Genomic DNA, 19905 nt, shown 5'->3' on the forward strand with positions numbered 1-19905 from the left:
GTTATAGAACTATGTTTAGTTTTCAGGCCTTAAGTCAGAGTTCCTTTTTGTGTTTTGAAACTAAATCTGTAGTTAGACAAGTGTCTGTTTTTCTTTTGTGGATGGTAAAGGAGGTCTTTAAATTTTTGTCCTTTTTTGAAATACTTATTTTTGCCAACACCTAGTAGTTGAAATAAAGGTTAATTCTTTTAGTGTTTGAAATGTGCATTTAGGAAAACCTTGTTTTTTTTCTTCACTTCTTTGGTAAGGCCTGCTCTTAGTTTTATAGGCCTTGAGCTAAGCCTTGCATTCCTGGTTCCTTAAATCCTTTCAAGTGAAAGAACATCACTCCCTTTATGTTTGTGAGATGTACATGTATGTGTATGTGTGTGACTAATTTTTGTATAGCCTGGAAGGCACCTGCTCATTTTCCAACCTGATGAGTATAGCAGTGCTCTATTGAGAGGTGAGGCAGGATGGAGCACAGGAAGGTGCTATAATTTTTTAGTTAGTTAGTTTTGGTTGCCCTACTAGGCAGCTTGTGATCATGGGCCATTTGTCTGAAAGTACTTGGTGATGATTTTTGACTAACAGTGCAGAAGGAGTTTTGTCTGTTTTAAAAGCAAGGCTTGCAATGTTCTCATGGCCCTATTAGAGGGGAGGAGTTTTTATTTAGCGTATGCTTGTGTGTGTGTTTTGGACATGCTTCTGATGTTGGGTTTACTGGGGTATACAATGCTAAAAAATTTGTTTGTTGTAATTTTGTTGAATTTATTTTGTGCAAGATAACTTATCTCCACTACTTTGTCCTGTGCATGTTACCTTTGTTTTAGAAAACTTCCTTAGTGTGTTAATTGTCCTTTTACCTAGTTTTTCATTGTATGTTTTTTTAAAATCTAGTGTTTACCAGTGACCTTCCTTAGTGACTTTTCTTTGAATTATCTTTGTGCTTTAGAGACATAGGGATTTGGATCTATTATCCCATTTCTGAGAGAACAACTCCCAGTAGTTGCAGTTAGTGCAGTAGAAAGGGTTTTCACAGATGCAGTGCTAGGCATTGATTCTCATCCTTAGTGCCCATGCTTTACACCCAGAACTCCCATTAGTGTTAATAGGAGGCACTTGCTTAAATCTCTGTACCCCCCCCAGGATAAGCCCAAACCCCTTTGTAATGCCATATAGTAATACCTGACAACTTAGTTTGTGTGGTTTTTTCCCTTTGTGGATGGCAAGAGTTTTGGACCTGAGGTTAACTGATTATTATTAAGAGTTTGGGTTATCTTGGGATATGGAGTGATTTCCTAAGTCTAATCTGTAATTAAGAAGTTTATATTATGATGATTAAATTCAGAAAACATTTATAGCTCTGTGGCATGTGAATAAGGGTTTTTGTACTTTATAATGAAGCAAGCTTTCTCTGCATTTATTTCTCTTACTACTTCTGAACAACAAAATAAGTTATTTTGCAAGCTTTTGTACACATTGCAAGAGTATTTGGTGAAAGTTCTCACAGTTACTTTCTGACTTCAACATCTTCTGTCAGTTTGAGTCTCATTTTTTGAGCATATGGAAGTTAGTGTGCACTGCTTCGGACCTTGGGTGCTGCATATCAAGTATTAGATAACTCCTACCAGCTACATCTCTCTGTGAATTATACAGTAGATTGGGGCTGTTAAACTGGATTGCAGGCTTGCCTTTGCCACTTGCTTTTGTAACTTTGGGCTGCCCTCTAAAACCTTTAGATTTAGAGCTGGGCTTTCTGTGGTGTCCGTTGTAGGTTATGTCTTCTTTCTTAGGTGAGTACTGTGCAGCTTCAGTGATAGAATTTTGGCCTTCCATTTAGAAGACCCGAATTAGATTCTCAACCAGTGCACGTCAAGCTCAAGCACAGCCACCACCCATCTGTCAGTAGAGGCTTGTGTGTTGTCCTGATGCTGAATAAGTTTGAGGGGAAGTCTCCACCTGTGGGCTAGGAAGGGAGGCTTGGCAATCTACTTCAGAAATGCCAGCTAGTGAAAACCTTGCAGATTGCAGCAATTAATCCAATCCTCTTGTGCATAAGGTTGTCATGAGTCCAGAGAGAATAGCTTCTCTGTGTACCAAAGGAAATAGAAGACTGTAAGGCAGCCTCCTAATCCTGCCTACCTAATCCATCAGAACCTCCTGAGGAACTTGAAGAAAATGCAGATGTCTGAGCTTTAAATGAGATCTAATACATTCAGAATCTTTAAGGGGTGTGTATCTGTGAATCATATTTTTTCTTTTTAAGTTTTACAAGTTTTCCTGAACTAGTCTTGTAGTTGTTGTGTACTGATGAGTTGGAACCGACTCGTAGCTGACCCTCCAGCAGTTTTTCAGAGGCACTAAATCACACAGAAGATTGCCCTCTTTCTCCTGCAGAGCAGTTGGTGCTTTCAGGCTGCATGCCTTTGGGTGGACAGTGCCAGTGCAGCTAGGCTTCAGAACTGTACAAACATTATTTCTAGTCTGTATGTGCATGGGTGTTTGCATATGTGTAGTCAGAGATAAATCATAAGTAGCCATGTGACGCATTATGTGGTCACATTCTAAAATGATGAACACTTCAAAAGTTCAAAGGAAGGAGAGCTTGGGCGCTAGGATGGTTGGGGAAGGCAGCTCAGCTATTAACCAGTGAGCCTTTAATCTTCCATTAGTCTGGACCCTCATTTGTTGGATAAGGTTTGGATAGAAAGAGAGAAGGCAAAGGGTTATTCTGCACATGGGAAACATTATGAGTCAAAGTTTGGGGAGAAGAACAAGTGTGATAGTCTTAGTCCTTATTTCCGTTTTCTCCTACTCTTGCAGTGGCTTTAAATTTCCCAGGCATTTGGGAGAATGAACTGTGAAGATATTTAGATATAGAACATTCAGCCTTTTTTTAAAAAAAAAAAAAGGTGGGGGGAAAGCAAGCACAAATTGTTTGATATTCTTAAGGTACAGAAAAGAGGCCAGTGTGGTTAGTGCAGTATGAGCAATGTTGGATTGATTATCCAGTAAGCAAAGTAAGCATGGGTTTACTTGTGCTTGCTTTTATCTGTAGTGAACTTGCTAGTAAACTTGACAAAGAGTCTGTAGCCTAACCCCATGGTACCTCTAGACTCTAGAGCCACATCAACAGCAAGAGGTTCGTTTATTCTTTGCTGACTCACATACTCACAGTTATGGTACAACAATGGGGTTTATTAGGGAAGAAAGTTGGAGAGTGGGGGAAGCAAAGAATATCACCCAAAGCAAAGATTTTAGTCCAAGTTGTAAAGCACAATTCCTCAATTAGTTGAGGCTCTGGTTTCAATTCAGCAGTCAAATCCAAATCACCCAGCAAGGTTTATCTCAGAGCAGTTATAAGTCAGCTTCTCCTCCAAGCATCTGGCAGCAACAGCAAACACCTTTAACTGTGGCCTTTATCTCAGAACTTCTTTGCTTACACCTTGCACAGTTTCTCCATGGCAGTGCCACAGTCTCTCCAACACCATCACCAGAGTGTAACCAACAAAGTCTTGCTCTAGTCTCCCTCAAGCCTTGCTGCCCTTCTATGTAATCACAGTTTTCCTCTTATCCTAGTGCCAAAGTTGCTGCTGATTTGCAAGATCATGTGTCTGTAACTAAGGTTAACTGGAGACCAGAGGGGGCTAACTATAATGGCTTAAAAATGCCAACTTGTTAATAGTTGCTTTGTTCTTCCTTTTTTTTCTTTGAACTGATTTATTTACAAAGTTTAAATACTTTGTTTTCACAAAAGATCTTCCCATTTTCTTCACCCCACCCACTCATCAAATTGTGCAACCCTATGATTAACACCCCTCCCCCCCTTGGATCCTCATACTCATTCTACAATAATGGTTTTAATACAGTATTTACAGTATTTATCCTTGTGACACTGAGTTAGTTCACTCAGCATAATGCTATCCACTTCCTCCAAAGTTAGGTATTAATACACAAAATCATTGCTCCTGTGTTCTGCATAGTATTCCATTGTACCACGACTTCTCAATCCATTCGTTTGTGATTAGACATCTGGATTGTTTCCATGTTCTTGCAATGGTGAATAATGCTGCTATGAACGTTGGTGTACATGCTTCCATTTGAGCCTCAAGTCTCATCTTCTCAGGGTAAATTCCAGGTAATGGAATAGCTGAGTCATATGGAATTTTTATGTTCAGCTTTTTGAGGAAGCGCCAAACTACTTTTCAGAGTGGTTGTACCATTGTACAATCCCACCAACAATATAAAAGAGCTCCTGTCTCACCACATCCTCTCCAACATGTATTACTTGCTGTTCTGTTAAAGTTTGCCACTGCTACTAGAGTGAGATGGTATCTCATTGTGGTTTTGATTTGCATCTCTTATTGCCAGTGATTTAGAGCATTTCTTCATATATCTGTTGGCCACTTAAATATCTTCCTCTGTGAAAATTCTTTCTATGTCTTTTGTCCCTTTTGTAATTGAGTTATCAGTCTTTTTCTTGTGGAGGCCCAGGAGTATCCTGTAAACTTTTGTTAAGAGACTCTTGACTGAGATGATATTGTTAAAAGTTTGTTCCCATTGGTAGGTTTTATTTTCACCCTGTTGGAAAAAGTTTTTGATAAAAGGATTTAATCTTTCAAAAGTTCCACTAGGCCTTCTAAGCTTGATCCCAGTTTGTCTCTTATGAACTTTATGGGTTTGGGCTTTACTCCCTAGTCTCTGACCCACCTTGAGGTGATTTTTGTGTATGGTGTGAGTTGTGGATCCTGTGCTTTCTGCAGGTAGCAGTCCAGTTTTGCCAGCACCATTTGTTGAAGAGGTTATCATTTCCCCATTTGATAGGTTTTATTTCCTTGTCGAATATCAGTTGACCATAGGGAAAAAAGTCAACTTTTAGGCTAACACCACATATAGAATCAAGGCTTCTTTTCCTGTTTACTGTGTGGCAAGGATGGAGTACAAGCAAGGTAAGCACAGACTGACTAACCTGTGGTGATTGGGAAGTAAGAGCAAGTCAGCTCTTGCTTGGCCTTGTTTACTGGACAGTCCGCCCCTAAATGTGAGTGATAGGGCTCTCTGAGGGCCTAGAGGAAGGAGTTGCACTGCCAACCCAAAGGCACACAGTTTGAGTTCACCAGCTGCTCTATGGAGAAAGATGAGCATTCTCCTCCTGTGTCATTTATAGCCTCTGAAAACCCACTAGAGGGTCAGGCAGATATGAGTCAGTTCCAACTTGAAGGCAAACAAAACCAACAGGTATCAATGATGGGAAGAGAGAAAGAGACTAGGAGAATCTCATTATCACTTAGAACCTTGTAGGTCTTTGGAAAGTACTTCATTTTTTTGCTCCAAATATGATGGGAAGCCACTGGAGGATTTTGAACAGAAGACCTATGAGATCTTTTGAAATTTTTAAGAGGTCATTGGGGTTGATGAGCAGGTAAGGCTCATAAACTCCAGTGGAGCAATAATAGAAATGAAGAGATTAATTTAGGGAGAACATTGAAAGACTTGGACCAAAGTGGTAAGAGTAAAGTTAAGAAAAGGACACAAAAGTCAATAAGTATTTTGAAGATAGAATCATTGGAGTCTGCTTTGGACTAGTTGTGGGTTGTAGAAAAAGACTGGGCCTCGTGTGGTGGAGTTGCCCTCTATTGTGACTGTAAGGGGGCCACTAGGGGGATAGATAATCAGGAGTTTCATTTTGGACGTATTGAACTTGAAATACCTATTTGACAACCTTTTGAAGTGTATTTAGTCGGCATTTGGGTATCTAAGTTTGGAATTCAGGAGAAGGATCTGGAGATAATAATTTGGAAGTCACCAGTCATTTTTTTTATAGCCTTGAAATGGGGTCAGATAAACTAAGGGGTAAGATTTCCTGAATGGAGTCAGGAGTAGTATAACATGTAGAGGTATTAGACATGAGGAATACCCAGCAGAAGAAATCGGTAAGCCTAATAACCAGAGAGATGAAGTCAGGAATGGTGGTTACCAGGATGGAAAGGAAGGGAGAGGGAAGTCAAATGAATAAATAGGTGTGCTGGGTGAAAGCAATATACAATAAGGGGTTAATCAGACATTGTAGTTAATGAATGATATTAATTGTAATTATTGTTACAAAACAAAATGTGTATGAATTGTTGTATGAAAAACCAGTATGATTTGTAAACTTTCACTCAAATGAGAAAGTAGTAAAAGAAAAGGAATGGTGTACTGGGAGTCAAGAGAAGAAATTAATTCAAGGAGAGAATGATGAACTGTGTAAAAATTGCTAAACAAAATCAAATGGTGTGCGTTCACTGGAGAATGGGAAGAGCAGCTTTAGAGACAGTGAGTTTGAGTAAGTTTTTCAGTGATTTTGTTGCACATTGGGGCACAGATATGAGACAATAACTAGTGGAAGATTCAAGTTAAAGGTTTGGGTTTTTAAAAAAATCAATAAAAGATAGAAATGACCCAATAAAGATGGGAAAATTGATTCTTCATCAAAGTTGACTAAGGGGAGTGCTGAATGGCTGTCTTTGCGACATCAAGTAGGGGTGAGGCCAGGTGGCGGCAGAGCTAAATCTCAGGAAGCAGGAGTCTGCTTTTCTCTTCTCTTCTAACCATTTATTTATATTTAAATTCAAATTTACAGTGTTTCTGTTGGAAGTTAGGAAGAATAGATTAAAAAAGCAATAAAACTCATTATATTTAAAACTTAGTGTATTGTACTATTATCAGCCTGCTTTAGTAAGGGGGAAAAAAGAGAATGAATTTTCTGGGTAAAGTGACAATTAAAAGTGACTCTGACTGACAATTATCTGTGCTATTCTGGTCCCTTATCAAAATTTATGATTAAGCACAGGCTATAAACTTAATTGCTTAAAATTGGTGGTAGGGTGGCTTGAGTGTAGAGCTCAATTTAAAGCATTGTCTAATACTATACTTTTCCTCTGCAAAACTTGTTTATTGTATATTTGTAATGTGCAAAGGCTTTAGATATTTCATAAAAGTTACATAAGTCACTATTAATCACTCGTGGTTTATGTATACCATTTAAAATTTTACATCCATAAAGGAAATCAGATCTCTTTCTTTTCCAGCACAAATTTAAGAAACTGTGAAGTTCTAGAGAGGTGAATAATCTCTAGTTTGCAAAACATTATTTGAAGTTATATTAGCAAGATAATGTTCATTTCTCAGTACTGCATTGGAACAGATGAAGCAAAGAAATGTTTAAAAGGAATATATGACTAGGCATTATATGTATGACAACAGTCCAGATAAACAAGATCATTGCCAACTTGACTCGGGGAGGGAGGAATTTGTGGAGCAATGAATGAATATTAAAATAAGAAAGTGAATGGAGGGGAGGAAGGAGAGGGAAGGGAGGGAAATGCAACAATTTAAAAAAATAGAAAAGATAATATTCTTCTCTGAAAGCAAAAGTAATTTCATTTACTCTGACTTAAATGTTTTGAACATATTTTTTAAAATCTGTATTTTAAAAATTCAAGCAAATAAGGTTAAAATTTGAATCTTCCTTAGCTACAAGTATGAAATGTATGTGAGAAATTCATGTGGACTTTGAATCAGCTCAATATGAGGGATGAAAACTTGCATTCAAAATGAAGATTCTTATTTTTTGTTTGAGTAAAGTACAACTTTATGTATAAATCTTTTGCTGCTCATTCAGTATTATTAAATTATAGGAGTAAACTGTTTGCTTTTAAAAATACCAGTTTCCAATTAGTAATTAATAAGAAAAATCAAATTAAGGAAAAAAGGTATTTCTTCAGAAAAATCTTACTAATCATTCTTAGGAACAATTTTTAAAAATCACTGTAGTGGTAGAGTAGGTAAGTGCTCTGGACTAACTGAAAGGTCAGTGGTTCAAATCCACTGACTGCCGCTTAGGAGACCAATGTCTACTTCTGTAAAGTTCACAACCTGGGAAGCCCTCAGGCAGTTCTGCTCTGCCCTGCAGGGTCACCAGGAGTTGGCAATAGTTCGCTTGAGCTTTGTTGTTATGTGCCATTGAGGCAGAACTACCTCAAAGCTGACCGTCCAGAAGATTTTTCAGAGGCAGCAAATCATAGGGAGCAGATTGCCTTTCTCTTTCAGAGAAGCTGCTGGGTTCAAATTGCATGCCTTTGGGTTGGCAGAGCAGCTTCTTACCACTAGGACACGAGAGCTAACAGTGATTGTGGGAGCTCAGGTGGCTTTTGTAATCAGCACAGAGTTGTATATGAGAAGAATCTCTCTTTGCAAACCTTGTTAAAGTAGCAGATCTTGTTCCCAGAAAACTGTACCTATGTTCATACAACAGAATTTAGTGTAATGTATTGTGTAGTTAACAGTTTCTTCTGAAGCTTCTATTTATGAGAATCCTTTTAGCTACAAAGAATCTTATGTTTTAAAACTTGCTCTGAACACTCATGTGATTGTGTGTTTTTAGAAAAATGTAAAGATTCCTTCAAAAATATTTCACTAGTATTTGCTAGAATTTATTTCACAGAGAAGTAACTGCTGCAGGTTGGTAGGAATGAATGAGGTCTAGTGGAAAGCTCATTCCAAGGTCAGTGAGCTCTCCACTGGCTTCACTATCAACTGGCTGTGTGACCTCTGGGGACATCACTTAACCTCTCAAACTTTGATTTCCTATGTGAGTTCAGCAGCCACTGCAAGCAGGTTTGTGAGCAGTTTCATGATAACATGGCAAAATTCTCCCATCAGTTTGAGATTGGCTCTGCTGCTGATTTGAGGGGAAATGCGCTGGAGATACTGATGGATGTCCATGGTGCTGTCTTTGTACTGGCTGTGACTTTACAGAACAGTTAATCTGTATAACTAGAAGTTAAAGTCCTAATCTCACCTAATTGCTTTGAGTTTCAACAGACTTTATATATTCTGGGTACAAGCCTTTGCTGACTTTATGTGTTACAATTATCTTCTCCAATTCTGTGCCTGGCTCTTTCACTCTCTTAATAGTGGGTTGTGTGGGGTTTTTTTTGTGGTTGGTTGTTTTTCATGAACAGAAGTTCTTCATTTTAATTTGGTGCCAATTTATTAGACTTTCTCTTTTCATTATACTTTAAAATAGCAATATTTTACTTACTAATCAACAATTGGGATAAAAACAATTTTAGAAAGTCATTCATTTAACAAATAATGCTGTGGGAGATCGATATGGAAGAAATTATCCCCAGTCTGAAAACGCTAACAAGAAAAGCCTAGTGGGGAGATAAAGCTGGAACAGATAATTTGCCTGTCCAGTCAGTCAATTTGCCTAACAGACATTTATTGAGCATTTATTGTGTGTCTGGCCCTGTTCTAGATTCTTTTAAGTTGTTCAGAGTTTTGTAAGTATCTGTGATGTTAAGAATTAATTTTTAATGAATTATTATTCCTCGGATTGTTCTAAGTTTTACTTTAGTTGGGAGTCATTCTAACCTTGGTAACTAAAATTGTTGTGTATATATAGACCTGAGAACTTTAAAAAGGGCTACTGCTAAAGAAAAGGCAGAAAAGAGAGCAGCAAGTTGAATTTTTTTTTTCTGTGAATGTTAAACTATGTGGACTGGATCTATTTTAAATTATTTTACTCTGGCTTGATATGACTATATGTGCTAATAAAGTTTTATAATCTGGTGATGTTGAATCTTTGGAAGTATCTCCAGGGGCATTGAGACACTATTAGAGTAACGTTAGTCAATAAATGTAGTATGTTTAAGGCATTAAGGAAGACTGAACTCAAATGTACAAGCATTTAAATTTCATGTGTTACGTCTTTACATTTAGAGCACATGAAATGTTAATGATTTAATGTTAAAATATTAGGACTGAGATTTTCATTTTGTTTTCATTATTTGGTTAAAGAAGACAAGTTTGGAATAGGGTATGTTATAAATGTAAAATGTTAAAAATAAACATCACTATAGTCTGATTTGACTTTTCTAATTTTGAAGTTAGTAGAATATAGTTACTCTGTGTAGTAGTGGAGCATGATTGAAAGTATTACTAAGCACTGGATCTTTGGCGCCAAAACCTTTTCTTTCTCTTTATTGTTGATAGATACACAGCACACTGAGAATCATTACTACATTTGTGCTTTACAATTTAGCATCGTGACGCTTTACAGTCTAACATGGGATTGAAAAGTTTCATTTATTTATTTATATAGTGCTATGAGTTTTTAAATCTTAGGTAAAGCCAAATCTATCTTTTTTTTCGCCAAATCTATTTTAAATTTAATTGGAAAAGGACTTTTAAGTGGACCAAACCCAGGACTGTTTGATGTTGTTAATATAAAACAACAAATAGTAAAAGTCATTCGGTAATTGGAGATGAGTATATCTGTATGTTGTCATTTAGATGAGTGAGGGCCATTATTTTTCTGTGTGTCTCTTAAGAATGGGAAAGCATCAACTACTTTTCTTGTCTGGAAAAATCCATGGAAGAGTAGTAGAGTTAACTACCCTTGAGTTCTTTTCTTGCTATCAAAACTGTTATTTCCCTTTTTACTTTTGAATTTAAAACTTTGTAAACTTTATTTATTCCTTCTTAAAATTAGGTAGACATCTTTAAGTCTTCACATTCTGATGACTTAAGATAAGTCTATGTAGTCTAATTCCATTTCCCTTTCTTCTGTTACAGGGGGCTAAAGAGCTGAAAGAAAGCCAGTTTCCCCCAAATTGGTAAGTACTTTTAGGAGGCAGACATATTGCCTGATGGTAGCTAAGAATTCAAATGTTTAGTGATTTTTTTTGGGGGGGGGGTGTGGAGAAATCCTTTTCTAGAACTGAGGTTTTGCTTTTTATTCTGAGCGAAAGTGAATTTTTTCTAATTTGACAACACCTTATCTCAAATGCATTTGTGTTGCTAATATTGGTAAGCTTGCATGTTCCTATATTTTATAACCTGTCAAAACGTAAAAATCCCCTTTGCCAAAAATGTCCTTAATGTACTGGCTACAGGGCTATGAATGAAAACATCAAAAATTTGGAAGTTTAGATTCTCATTATGTTTTGTATTACTGAATACATTATGAAGTTTGATCACTGAAGTATATGTGCGAAATGGCTAAGTGGGTATAACTGTCATGCTCTTGATTTTGAAATTTGGGACTGTTAAGCATTTTTATTCTTAAGTTTAATGTTGGAATGGCTTTGTGTTGGATACTACATTTTTAGTGTGTTATTATTTTACATTATTTTTAAAGAGAAAAAACAAAGAGAGAGAAATGAACTGTGCGGGCCAGATAAACACATTTCCCACCTAATGTCTAACAGCTAATTTAGTAATTTTTTAAATAATTTGTAAATCATCATACTTAATAATTTATCTGTTTAATTCAAAATCACAAATTACAGAGGGCAATTTAGTGACTAAGCATCAAACTTTAATTGGTATGTATTTCTAGCAAAAATTAAACTTAGAAGATAGCTAAAAAAGGGTAGTTTTCTAATGCAAGGCTACTCCTTTTGAAAAAGTCTCTCTCAAATAGTAATTATCTTAGTGGGTGGAGTAGAGTAAGACTTCTTTTTGATAACTTTTGGTCCTTGAGGTGCCTCTCATACCTTTTGAGGATTGAGCTTTAGAAATGAAAGGGAGGGGAGGTGTTTGAACTAGTTAACTTTGCCTTTTGCTACCTAGTTATTCCACCTGCCTTTCTCATAGAATTTTCACAAAGAATAATCAAGATTCTGGTAGGCTTTTAAAGATGTGATACAACCACAATCTTAGTGTTTAAAAGGACCTTCTTTCCCAGTTAGAAGGTCTTCTCTTTCAGTCTTATTCGGTCCGGCAATTTCATGCCATATATTCCTGGCAGGTTGTAATTCAGGTACATATTGAATACTACATTTAAAAAAAAAAATTAGCTTGTTGTTTTCAATAATGTATTCTGAGGAACTGTAGTTCCACAGAGATGGAGTAAATCATTACTGTGGTAGGGTGGGGGTGGGAAAAGGGTCTGTGGTCAAATAATTTGGGAAATGCTGGGTTAAACAGTTAAACAGGTTTCTTTACTGCAGGACTTCTCAGAACCTTTAATATGCTAATGTGCATTGTGAATCTCCAAGAGGGGGATATGATATGCAGCATTCTTGAATACTTCTAATGACAGGGAGCCCACTACCTCATAAGGTAACCCATTCCTTTTTTGTACAGCTCTCTAATCCTTAGTATTTCCTTATTAATCTGAAATTTATCTCCCATAACGTCCACCTCTATAAAGTACTTACTGTTATACTGAGACCACCACACTGTCTTATGTTAGCCTTTATGTGGTAAAGATTTATAAGATCTGACCTGTCTTATCTAGACAGTTTTTTATATCTAAATAGCAGTCTGGTACATGGTAGCAACCAGTCCTAAAGTCTTGGTGGTGTTGTCCCTATGCTCTTACATACTGCTTCCTAGCTCCTTCATTTTGAATTTTTGTAAATGTCTAAATATACTTAATGGCCTAGTTGTTGGTATAGATAGGGTGATTTTAGTGGACGTGGGTGATTTCTGTAAAGAAAGGTAGGTAATAGGATGAGCGTGGATGGCAGGGAATAGTGGAGGACACTGTAGAAGATCTGTGAAGGAGAGATGGGAAAATCTCAGCTTGCACAAAATACCACAAAAACTCTTGTGTTGTAGTAGTAGAATCTGTATATACAAATATCCTTTATGCTTCTTTTTTTTCTTTTCAAGTAAGGATCACCCCCTCCAAACAAAAAGCAAAAATACAGAAAATATATTTTATACACACACACATTCAGATATCATAAATCTAAGTTTATGCATGTGTACATATGTACTTACTTCTTACTTAGTACCTTGTTGTACAACATTTCACATTCCTGACAATATTTTAAACAATGTACTATATGACTGTTTTGTACATTAACAATGTACAGCTGATAAGAATGAAAGCCAAGGTGTAATGCAAAAGTCAGGTTGGCTATGATGGTTAAGGTTATGTGTCAAGTTGCCTGGGATGCAAGTCTCAGAATTTTGACAGTTATGTAATGATGTAGTCACCCTCTGTCTTAATGCTCCCAGGTGGTCATCCTCCATTTCTGCATAGCATCAATTTTTGCATAATGACTTGGTCTTTGATACCTAACCAAATCAATAAGTGAGATACAGATATGTGTGTGTATACACACATGTTAGATTTATATTTCCTAACTATTAAATTGTTTCTATATGTACACATACGTTGTGGGAGAAAGATGGACAGACTCCTCCTGTATGATTTACAGGCTCTGAAAACCTGCTTGGAGGGTTAGCTGTGAGTCACTTCCAACTTGATGGTACACAACAGTAACCTATTTATATCTGTATCATTTAATAGTTACGACATACCAATCTACGAAGGTACATTTTATCAATACTTGTAATACGAGTGGGTAGTATTAGTATTAGTATCAGTAGTGGGTTATTAAACTTTGAGAGCTTTACCAAAGCAGTATCATTGAGAAAATGAATTGGAATTTATTGAAAATTTGTTAAGTACTAAGAAAACATTATGTTGTTGTTTTCCATTGATTTATTTTGATGAATGTTAAAACTTTCAATAAATACAATTAAAATATTGTATAATTTTTTAGCATATTTGGGTTATCTTTCATATTTTTGGTTAATTTGAATGTTAAGAATGTTTTATGTTACCTCTCAGCATTATTATCTCTCCATACTTAGTAGGAAAGAAGTAATTTTTTATTAATGAAATTTGTATTTTAAGCATTTGACAAGAAGTCAAGATACTATATATGCCAAGATTTTCTACCTTTATAGTGGCCCATATTTTAAAGAAGAATTAAACCTGATCTAAACATTATATTCAAAAATACAGCTCAAAAGAAGAGGGACTATCAAATAAATACAAATATCAAATAAATACAAATAGTGAACATAGAGTTTACTGTTATTAAAAAGTTCAGTCTGAGGTCACATTATGTCCTGTACTTAACTGTTAGTTAAACAAACATTGGTTGGTGAATAGAGTTTTGATTGGCAAAGAGTTAGTTAACTCAGGAACAGCACAAAGTGTTTCCTAGCAGTAAAAGCAGAGTTACAGCTTTATTACCAGTTATTAAGATTATAGTGAAAGACCTAGCAGTCCTATATCTGCCAGCAGGACTATATCCCAAAAAATACTTAGAAATATCTTAGAGAGTTTGAAAAGAGGATAACCTGCATTGTTCTCAGGAATGTACTTTGTTCAAGTGCTAAGAATGTTACAGTTTGTGAGTGAGAATGTTAAGTTGAAAATGGCATTTGTTGCATTTGTGGTGGTGGACCATCCAGTTGGCAGATTCCAGCTGCATGCCTTTGGATTGACAGTGCAATTTTTTACCACAAAGGCACCAGACCTCAAAAATAGCATGGTACTTTTTAATTTACAAAGAAATTGTCATACAGTATTAGCTCAGATAACATTGTTCCCATTTTCCTGATTTAATCAAGCAAGTGAACAAAAAATAACCAAGGCAGAGAGTGGTTACCCAATGAGTAGGTTGATTTGGGTTTTTTGGCACAATGCATGATCTTTCCAGACACCATGATCTATCTTTTCATATGAGGTGTGATTGCTAGTTTTGTTTCTTTGGTTTGTGGGAATTGATTGTTTATATTTCTTTTTTGTAGTTGGTGCTTTTATTTGAAGGGGGAAGACCTTTAACATTTAACATGTACGACTTTGAAGATTCCAAACATTGCTATTTTGCGGCCTCTCTGATGGTATTATTTAGAGCTTTTGGGTGGTGAAACCTGTTGTTCCTGAATAAAGTGTGTTTATTATTGTTTTTTTATTCCATTTATATTCACCTTGCGGTAACTGATTGTTATTGTAACTTATTAGAACTATTCAAAGGAAGATAAATCAGCTTTTACTAAAACAACTATCCTAAATTCTAATGCCCTCTCCATGATGCTGTGTTCTGCCCTCAGTTTCAGATGATGGCTGCATGGATAGCATAAACCCCAGAAGTATTTTTTTAAAGGATTCAGCATGTGCTTGTCTTGTTTTTGTAAGCTATAAATATATGTATATAATTTATCCCCTTTAGGCAGAGGCCAATCCCTCAAAATTCCTACACAGAGGAGACTTTTAAAGAAGGATTTCAAATGAATTTTCTTATCCTTTGTAAGTTTTTCTCTAACTGTAGTCACTACCCTTTTTTAACTCCTTGATTTTATTGTGAAATAATATGAGTAACTGGTATTTAGAATCCTTGCCAAACAAAACTTCTCTTTCTAATAAGCAGACAACCATCTGATGGAGGATGTAAAAGCTGTCAGCTCCTGATTAACTTGAGTTGCAGGCTTCTTATCATTCAAGGCTCACTCTGACATTTAGAGCTCTAGGTTAAACCCTTTGTTGACTTTTTATTTTTGTGAGCATTTTGGTTACTCAGAATGAAATTCTCTAAACAATCTGTTGATTCTCAGTTTAATTTTTTTCTCCAGAATTAGATACACTTTTGGTTAATGTCATTAATTTAAAAAGAAGTGTATATCTTCTATGGAAAATATCAAGAACCCTAAGAGAAGAAAGTAAACAGCCCTTAGTGTTACTTCCCCCCAAGACATAACCGTTAGCAAATTTAGAATGTGCCACTTGACCCAAACCCTAGGCAGCAGAGAGTATTGTTTTGACAATCCCTGTCAGTTCCATAGAACTTCTGAAATATGTATTTCTTAACTATAGGGGAGAAAGTATATTTTTCATGTTTGTTTATCATTCTTACTGTCTTTTTCTGTGCTTTAACCTTTTAAAGTATTTCTTTAAATTGTTTGTGAGATAGTTAAATATGAAGGCCTTAATCCTTTCTCATGTATGTGTTAAATTCACCTTGTTTTTTTAACCTATTCATTTCCAGTTTATGTAAACTGAGTTGAGCTCTAGTGTTCCATGTTGCTACCATAGAAATAATATAGGTTTCTCTGTTCTCGAAAATGCCCCTTCAGCTTCAAAATGATTCTTAATTTGACAAATGCAGTTGGCTCAAGACAGACAGGATTCAGGGCTATTATACAGAGGGTCCCTATGAGTTGCAAGCAACTCAATACACTTAACAACAGCATTCTCTTAGGGAACTCTGTTGGCCTAGTGGTAAGAAGCTGCGCTGTGGTCCCAAGGCACACATTTGGAGACCACCAGCTGCTCCGTGGGAGAAAGATGGGCAGTCTCCTCCTGTGTGATTAACTGCCTTTGAAATCTCACTAGAGGGTCAGCAATGGTTTGGTTCCAACTGGATGGTACACAACAACAACATACCCTTAAATACCTTTTGAACCAGTTTTACTCTGTCCTGTAGGATATCTAAGTTGGAATCACCTCAGCAGCAATGAGGCTGGGAACTTGTTTTCAAGAACTATACTGTCTAATATAAGTCAAGAATTTGAATAGGGAGATTTTTTTCATTGTCTATAATTTAAAGTCATTGTATACCTTTGATTTACTATGGAATTTAGAATAAGGCTTTTATGGCAACAACAGCATTCTTGGTCTAAGTCAATAATTTAAATATTTATTTATAATAGCTTTTTCTAAACTTCTATAGTAATGCATTTAAGGAACATAAAAACAAAACCCTTTGTTTTATTTATTGTCACCTATTTTCCATGAAGGATTCCACTCTCTTCATCAAAATATGTTGTCTTTGTAAAATAATTTGGTTTGTTGACAGTACTTTGTACTGTTTCCTCTCCTTTTCTTGTCCTGTGCCATCCAGTTGAGCTGTGCCCATAGGATTTTTGGAAACAGGTTGCCAAATCTTTTCTATCTCAGAGTCATTGTTGCTTTTTTACTGCTCACCTTTTGTTTAGTGGCAAAGTAGCTTGACTGTTAGCCTATCAGCACTCCTGTAATATTTTCCTAGCCTTCATAAACAAAAATGTGAAGAAACTTTTTAGCCTTTGAAATTTTTTTCTTTTACATTAAAGTGTTTTGATATTATGTGACATAGAATGCAAATCCTAGAGTAGAGATTGTCACTGCTATTTTGAGCCTAGTGAGATAAAGCAAATATAATGAAAACTGAGCACTTATATTATTACTATTACATTTTAAATTAATTATTCCATTATAACTGTTAAGTCCATTTTCAAATGATTTATTTTAGACAGTTAGGTTAAATATGGGCTTTATCCACAGAAAAATTCTTCTTAGAGTGTGAAGATCATGAACTTTGCTATAGAGTTTAAAGAGCAGTGTTTTGTTTTGGGTTTGTTTGGTTTTTTTTCATCTTCCTTCTTCCATTCTTCTGTTTATAAAGAACCCTTGTTGGCACGGTGGTCCCAAGTACACAGCCGCTAATCACGTTTGGTGGTTTGAACCTACTGGCCACTCTGTAGAAACAAATTGCTCACCCACACTCACTCACTGACTCATAGCTGACCCTGCAGTGTATTCTGAGGCTGTAAATTTCTAAGAGGAGATGGAGCTGCTGGTGGATTCAAACTATGGAAGAGGTGCCACAGTTGGGTTATCAGTGCAACTCCCTATGTCACCAGAGCTCCGTACTTACATATTGTTGTTGTGTAACATAGAGTTGGAACCAACTCATAGCCGATCTTCCAGAAGATTTGACTCATAGCAGACTCTCCAGTGGGTTTTCAGATATAGTAAATCCCATAGGAGATGATTGCTCTTTTTTTCTCCTGGGAGCAGCTGGTGGATTTGAACTACATGCCTTTGTGATGACATCACATTTTCTTATCACCAGGCCACCAGAGCTACTTCTTAAATGTTATAAGCTTGGAAACCCTCTAGGGTAGTTCTGCTCTGTCCTACAGAGTATCTATTTATTGGAACTCATTCAGTGACATCAGGTTTCATTTTGGTTTGTTCAGTTTATAAGAATGCCAAAAAGCTGCTCTGAATACAAGTTTTATAAATACAAAGAAGAAAAAAAGATTTCACATAAAGTTTAAATATATTCAGGTAGAAACAGACTTTTGCTTTGGGAATCATGTCTAAAGCCACATTCAAGAAAAAAACTGAAGGAAAAATTAGCCGTTAAATTGGTTTAAATTGCAGTAATGACAAGAGGAGGTCCCTAGGTGGCACAAATCATTTACTCTCAACTGCTTATCTAAAGATTGATGGATAACCCATTCCATGGCACTGTGGAAAAAAGGCCTGGCAATAAATGTTCCTAGAGATTACAGATGAGAAAACCCTGTGGGACTCCTGAAGTCACTGGGAGCCAGAATGACTCACTAGCAGAAGGTCATCATTCAATCTTAGCCCAAAGGACAAGAAGCGATGGTAGGGGGTTCTCAAGTGATGTGGGGAAAAGGGTAGAAAGGTCAGACACAATGACACATTTACAGGTGACATCAAATTTAGACTTTTATGTTATCTCCAGATGCAGTGATAGGCACAAAAAGATGCGTAGGCAAACCTGAGAGAAGACGATGCTTATTTTAAAGATGGAAATGTATTGCATTACTCTAGACTATTAAAACCTATTGTTCACAGCAGGTAATATCTAAATATCCCTGTCATAACTTTAGATAGTATAGTTACACTGACTTGTGTTTTTCTCTGTAGAAGTGTTCATTTTATTTGTTTGAAGTGTTAATTTGTTACATGTAAGCCTTTACAATATGTCCAAATTTCCTCATTTTCAAAATAGAATGAAGAATCTGTACTAAGGAAAATGCCTCCACCCTCTGAGAGAGCCTGAACTCTACAGTTCCCCCTGTGTGATGTTTAAATATGTATGACCATGTTGTTATGTGTCTCTTTATAAGGACAGTGTGTCCTCCATGGTTATAGTCTCTCCCACTAGACTCTGAACTCACTTCGTGCAGAAGTGGGCTTGTTCACCTCGTTATTCTCACTGTGGAACGTGGTGCTCCGCAGTTAATGGTTGCTCAGGGGTTTTCATGACCAAATTCAACCTCCCCCCCCCCCCCCCAGTTTCTTTAGTAATTTGAGGTGTTTAGTAGAGGAATGCTCAAAGAATGAAACTCATAAAATTTGGGTGCTGAAATACTTTTTTAATCTCTTTGGGAAATATCTTAGCCAAATATTTTTATTAACTTTTATTTTATTTAACATGAATATTTTCTTTACCCCACATAATGATCTAAAATATTTTATGATCTCTCCAGCTGCAGTGAGAAGAGGAATTTGTTATTTTAAACAGAGGCTGAAGAAACTATAGAATTAACCAACATAAGTAGAGAAAGTAGAGGATGGAGTTGCAGACTCTACAGGAGGCTCTTAAAGTGGAAATTCAGGTTCACCAGGTATGTTGCATTATTGACCTCTCCCACTTTATGTTAAAAGTAATGGCTAAGATAGTAAATGGGACTATCTCTGAGTTTTCACTTCAACTTTTAATAGTCTGTCAGATAATTGCCCAAGTGTCATACCATTTAAGTTGGGTTGTGTTTTTTTTTTAAAGAAAATTTTTATTTTATACTGGTTTACTTACAGAGTTCATATACATTGTTTTTCCACACTGGATCTTTCCTATTTCCTTAACCCACCCCTCCCTCAACCCATCAGATTGTGCAGCCCTGTGATGACACCCCCCCCCCCCCAGTTGTCCCCCCCCTATTCCCCCCCCCCCCCCCCAATCCTCACTGCTCTGCTCCCACTCCTTCTCCCTTGGATTTTTATACATGTTCTACAATAGTGGTCTTACACAGTATTTGTCTTTTTGGGATTGAGTTAGTAATAAATGTTGGAGAGGATGTGGTGAGATAGGAACTCATACACTGTTGGTGGGATTGCAGTTTGGTGCTTCCTCAGAAAGCTGAACATAGAAATTCCATATGACCTATCCATTCCACAGCTTGGAATGTACCCCAAGAGAAAGAGAACTGAGGCCAAAATAGAGACTTGTATAGCAGTGTTCATTGCAGTGTTATTCATTATCGCAAGACCATGGAAACAGCCCAGATGTCCAATCACCATGGAATGGATTGAGAAATTATGGT

The 19905-nt window shown here is 36.5% G+C and overlaps 1 protein-coding gene across 1 annotated transcript in view; it reads left to right on the plus strand.

The window, feature by feature from the left end:
• Positions 1-19905, plus strand: part of PHF21A (PHD finger protein 21A) — a 268128-nt gene that overhangs the window by 34170 nt on the left and 214053 nt on the right. The window contains exons 2-3 of the mRNA XM_006896738.1: positions 10606-10646; positions 19072-19209. Of these exons, the coding sequence (XP_006896800.1) occupies positions 19156-19209 (54 nt within the window). The 5' untranslated portion in view covers positions 10606-10646; positions 19072-19155. The remainder of the gene's footprint in view (positions 1-10605; positions 10647-19071; positions 19210-19905) is intronic.

This window comes from Elephantulus edwardii, unplaced genomic scaffold (assembly GCF_000299155.1).
Source record: "Elephantulus edwardii isolate Elephantulus edwardi_28Jun2011 unplaced genomic scaffold, EleEdw1.0 scaffold00189, whole genome shotgun sequence".
Lineage (NCBI taxonomy): Eukaryota > Metazoa > Chordata > Mammalia > Macroscelidea > Macroscelididae > Elephantulus > Elephantulus edwardii.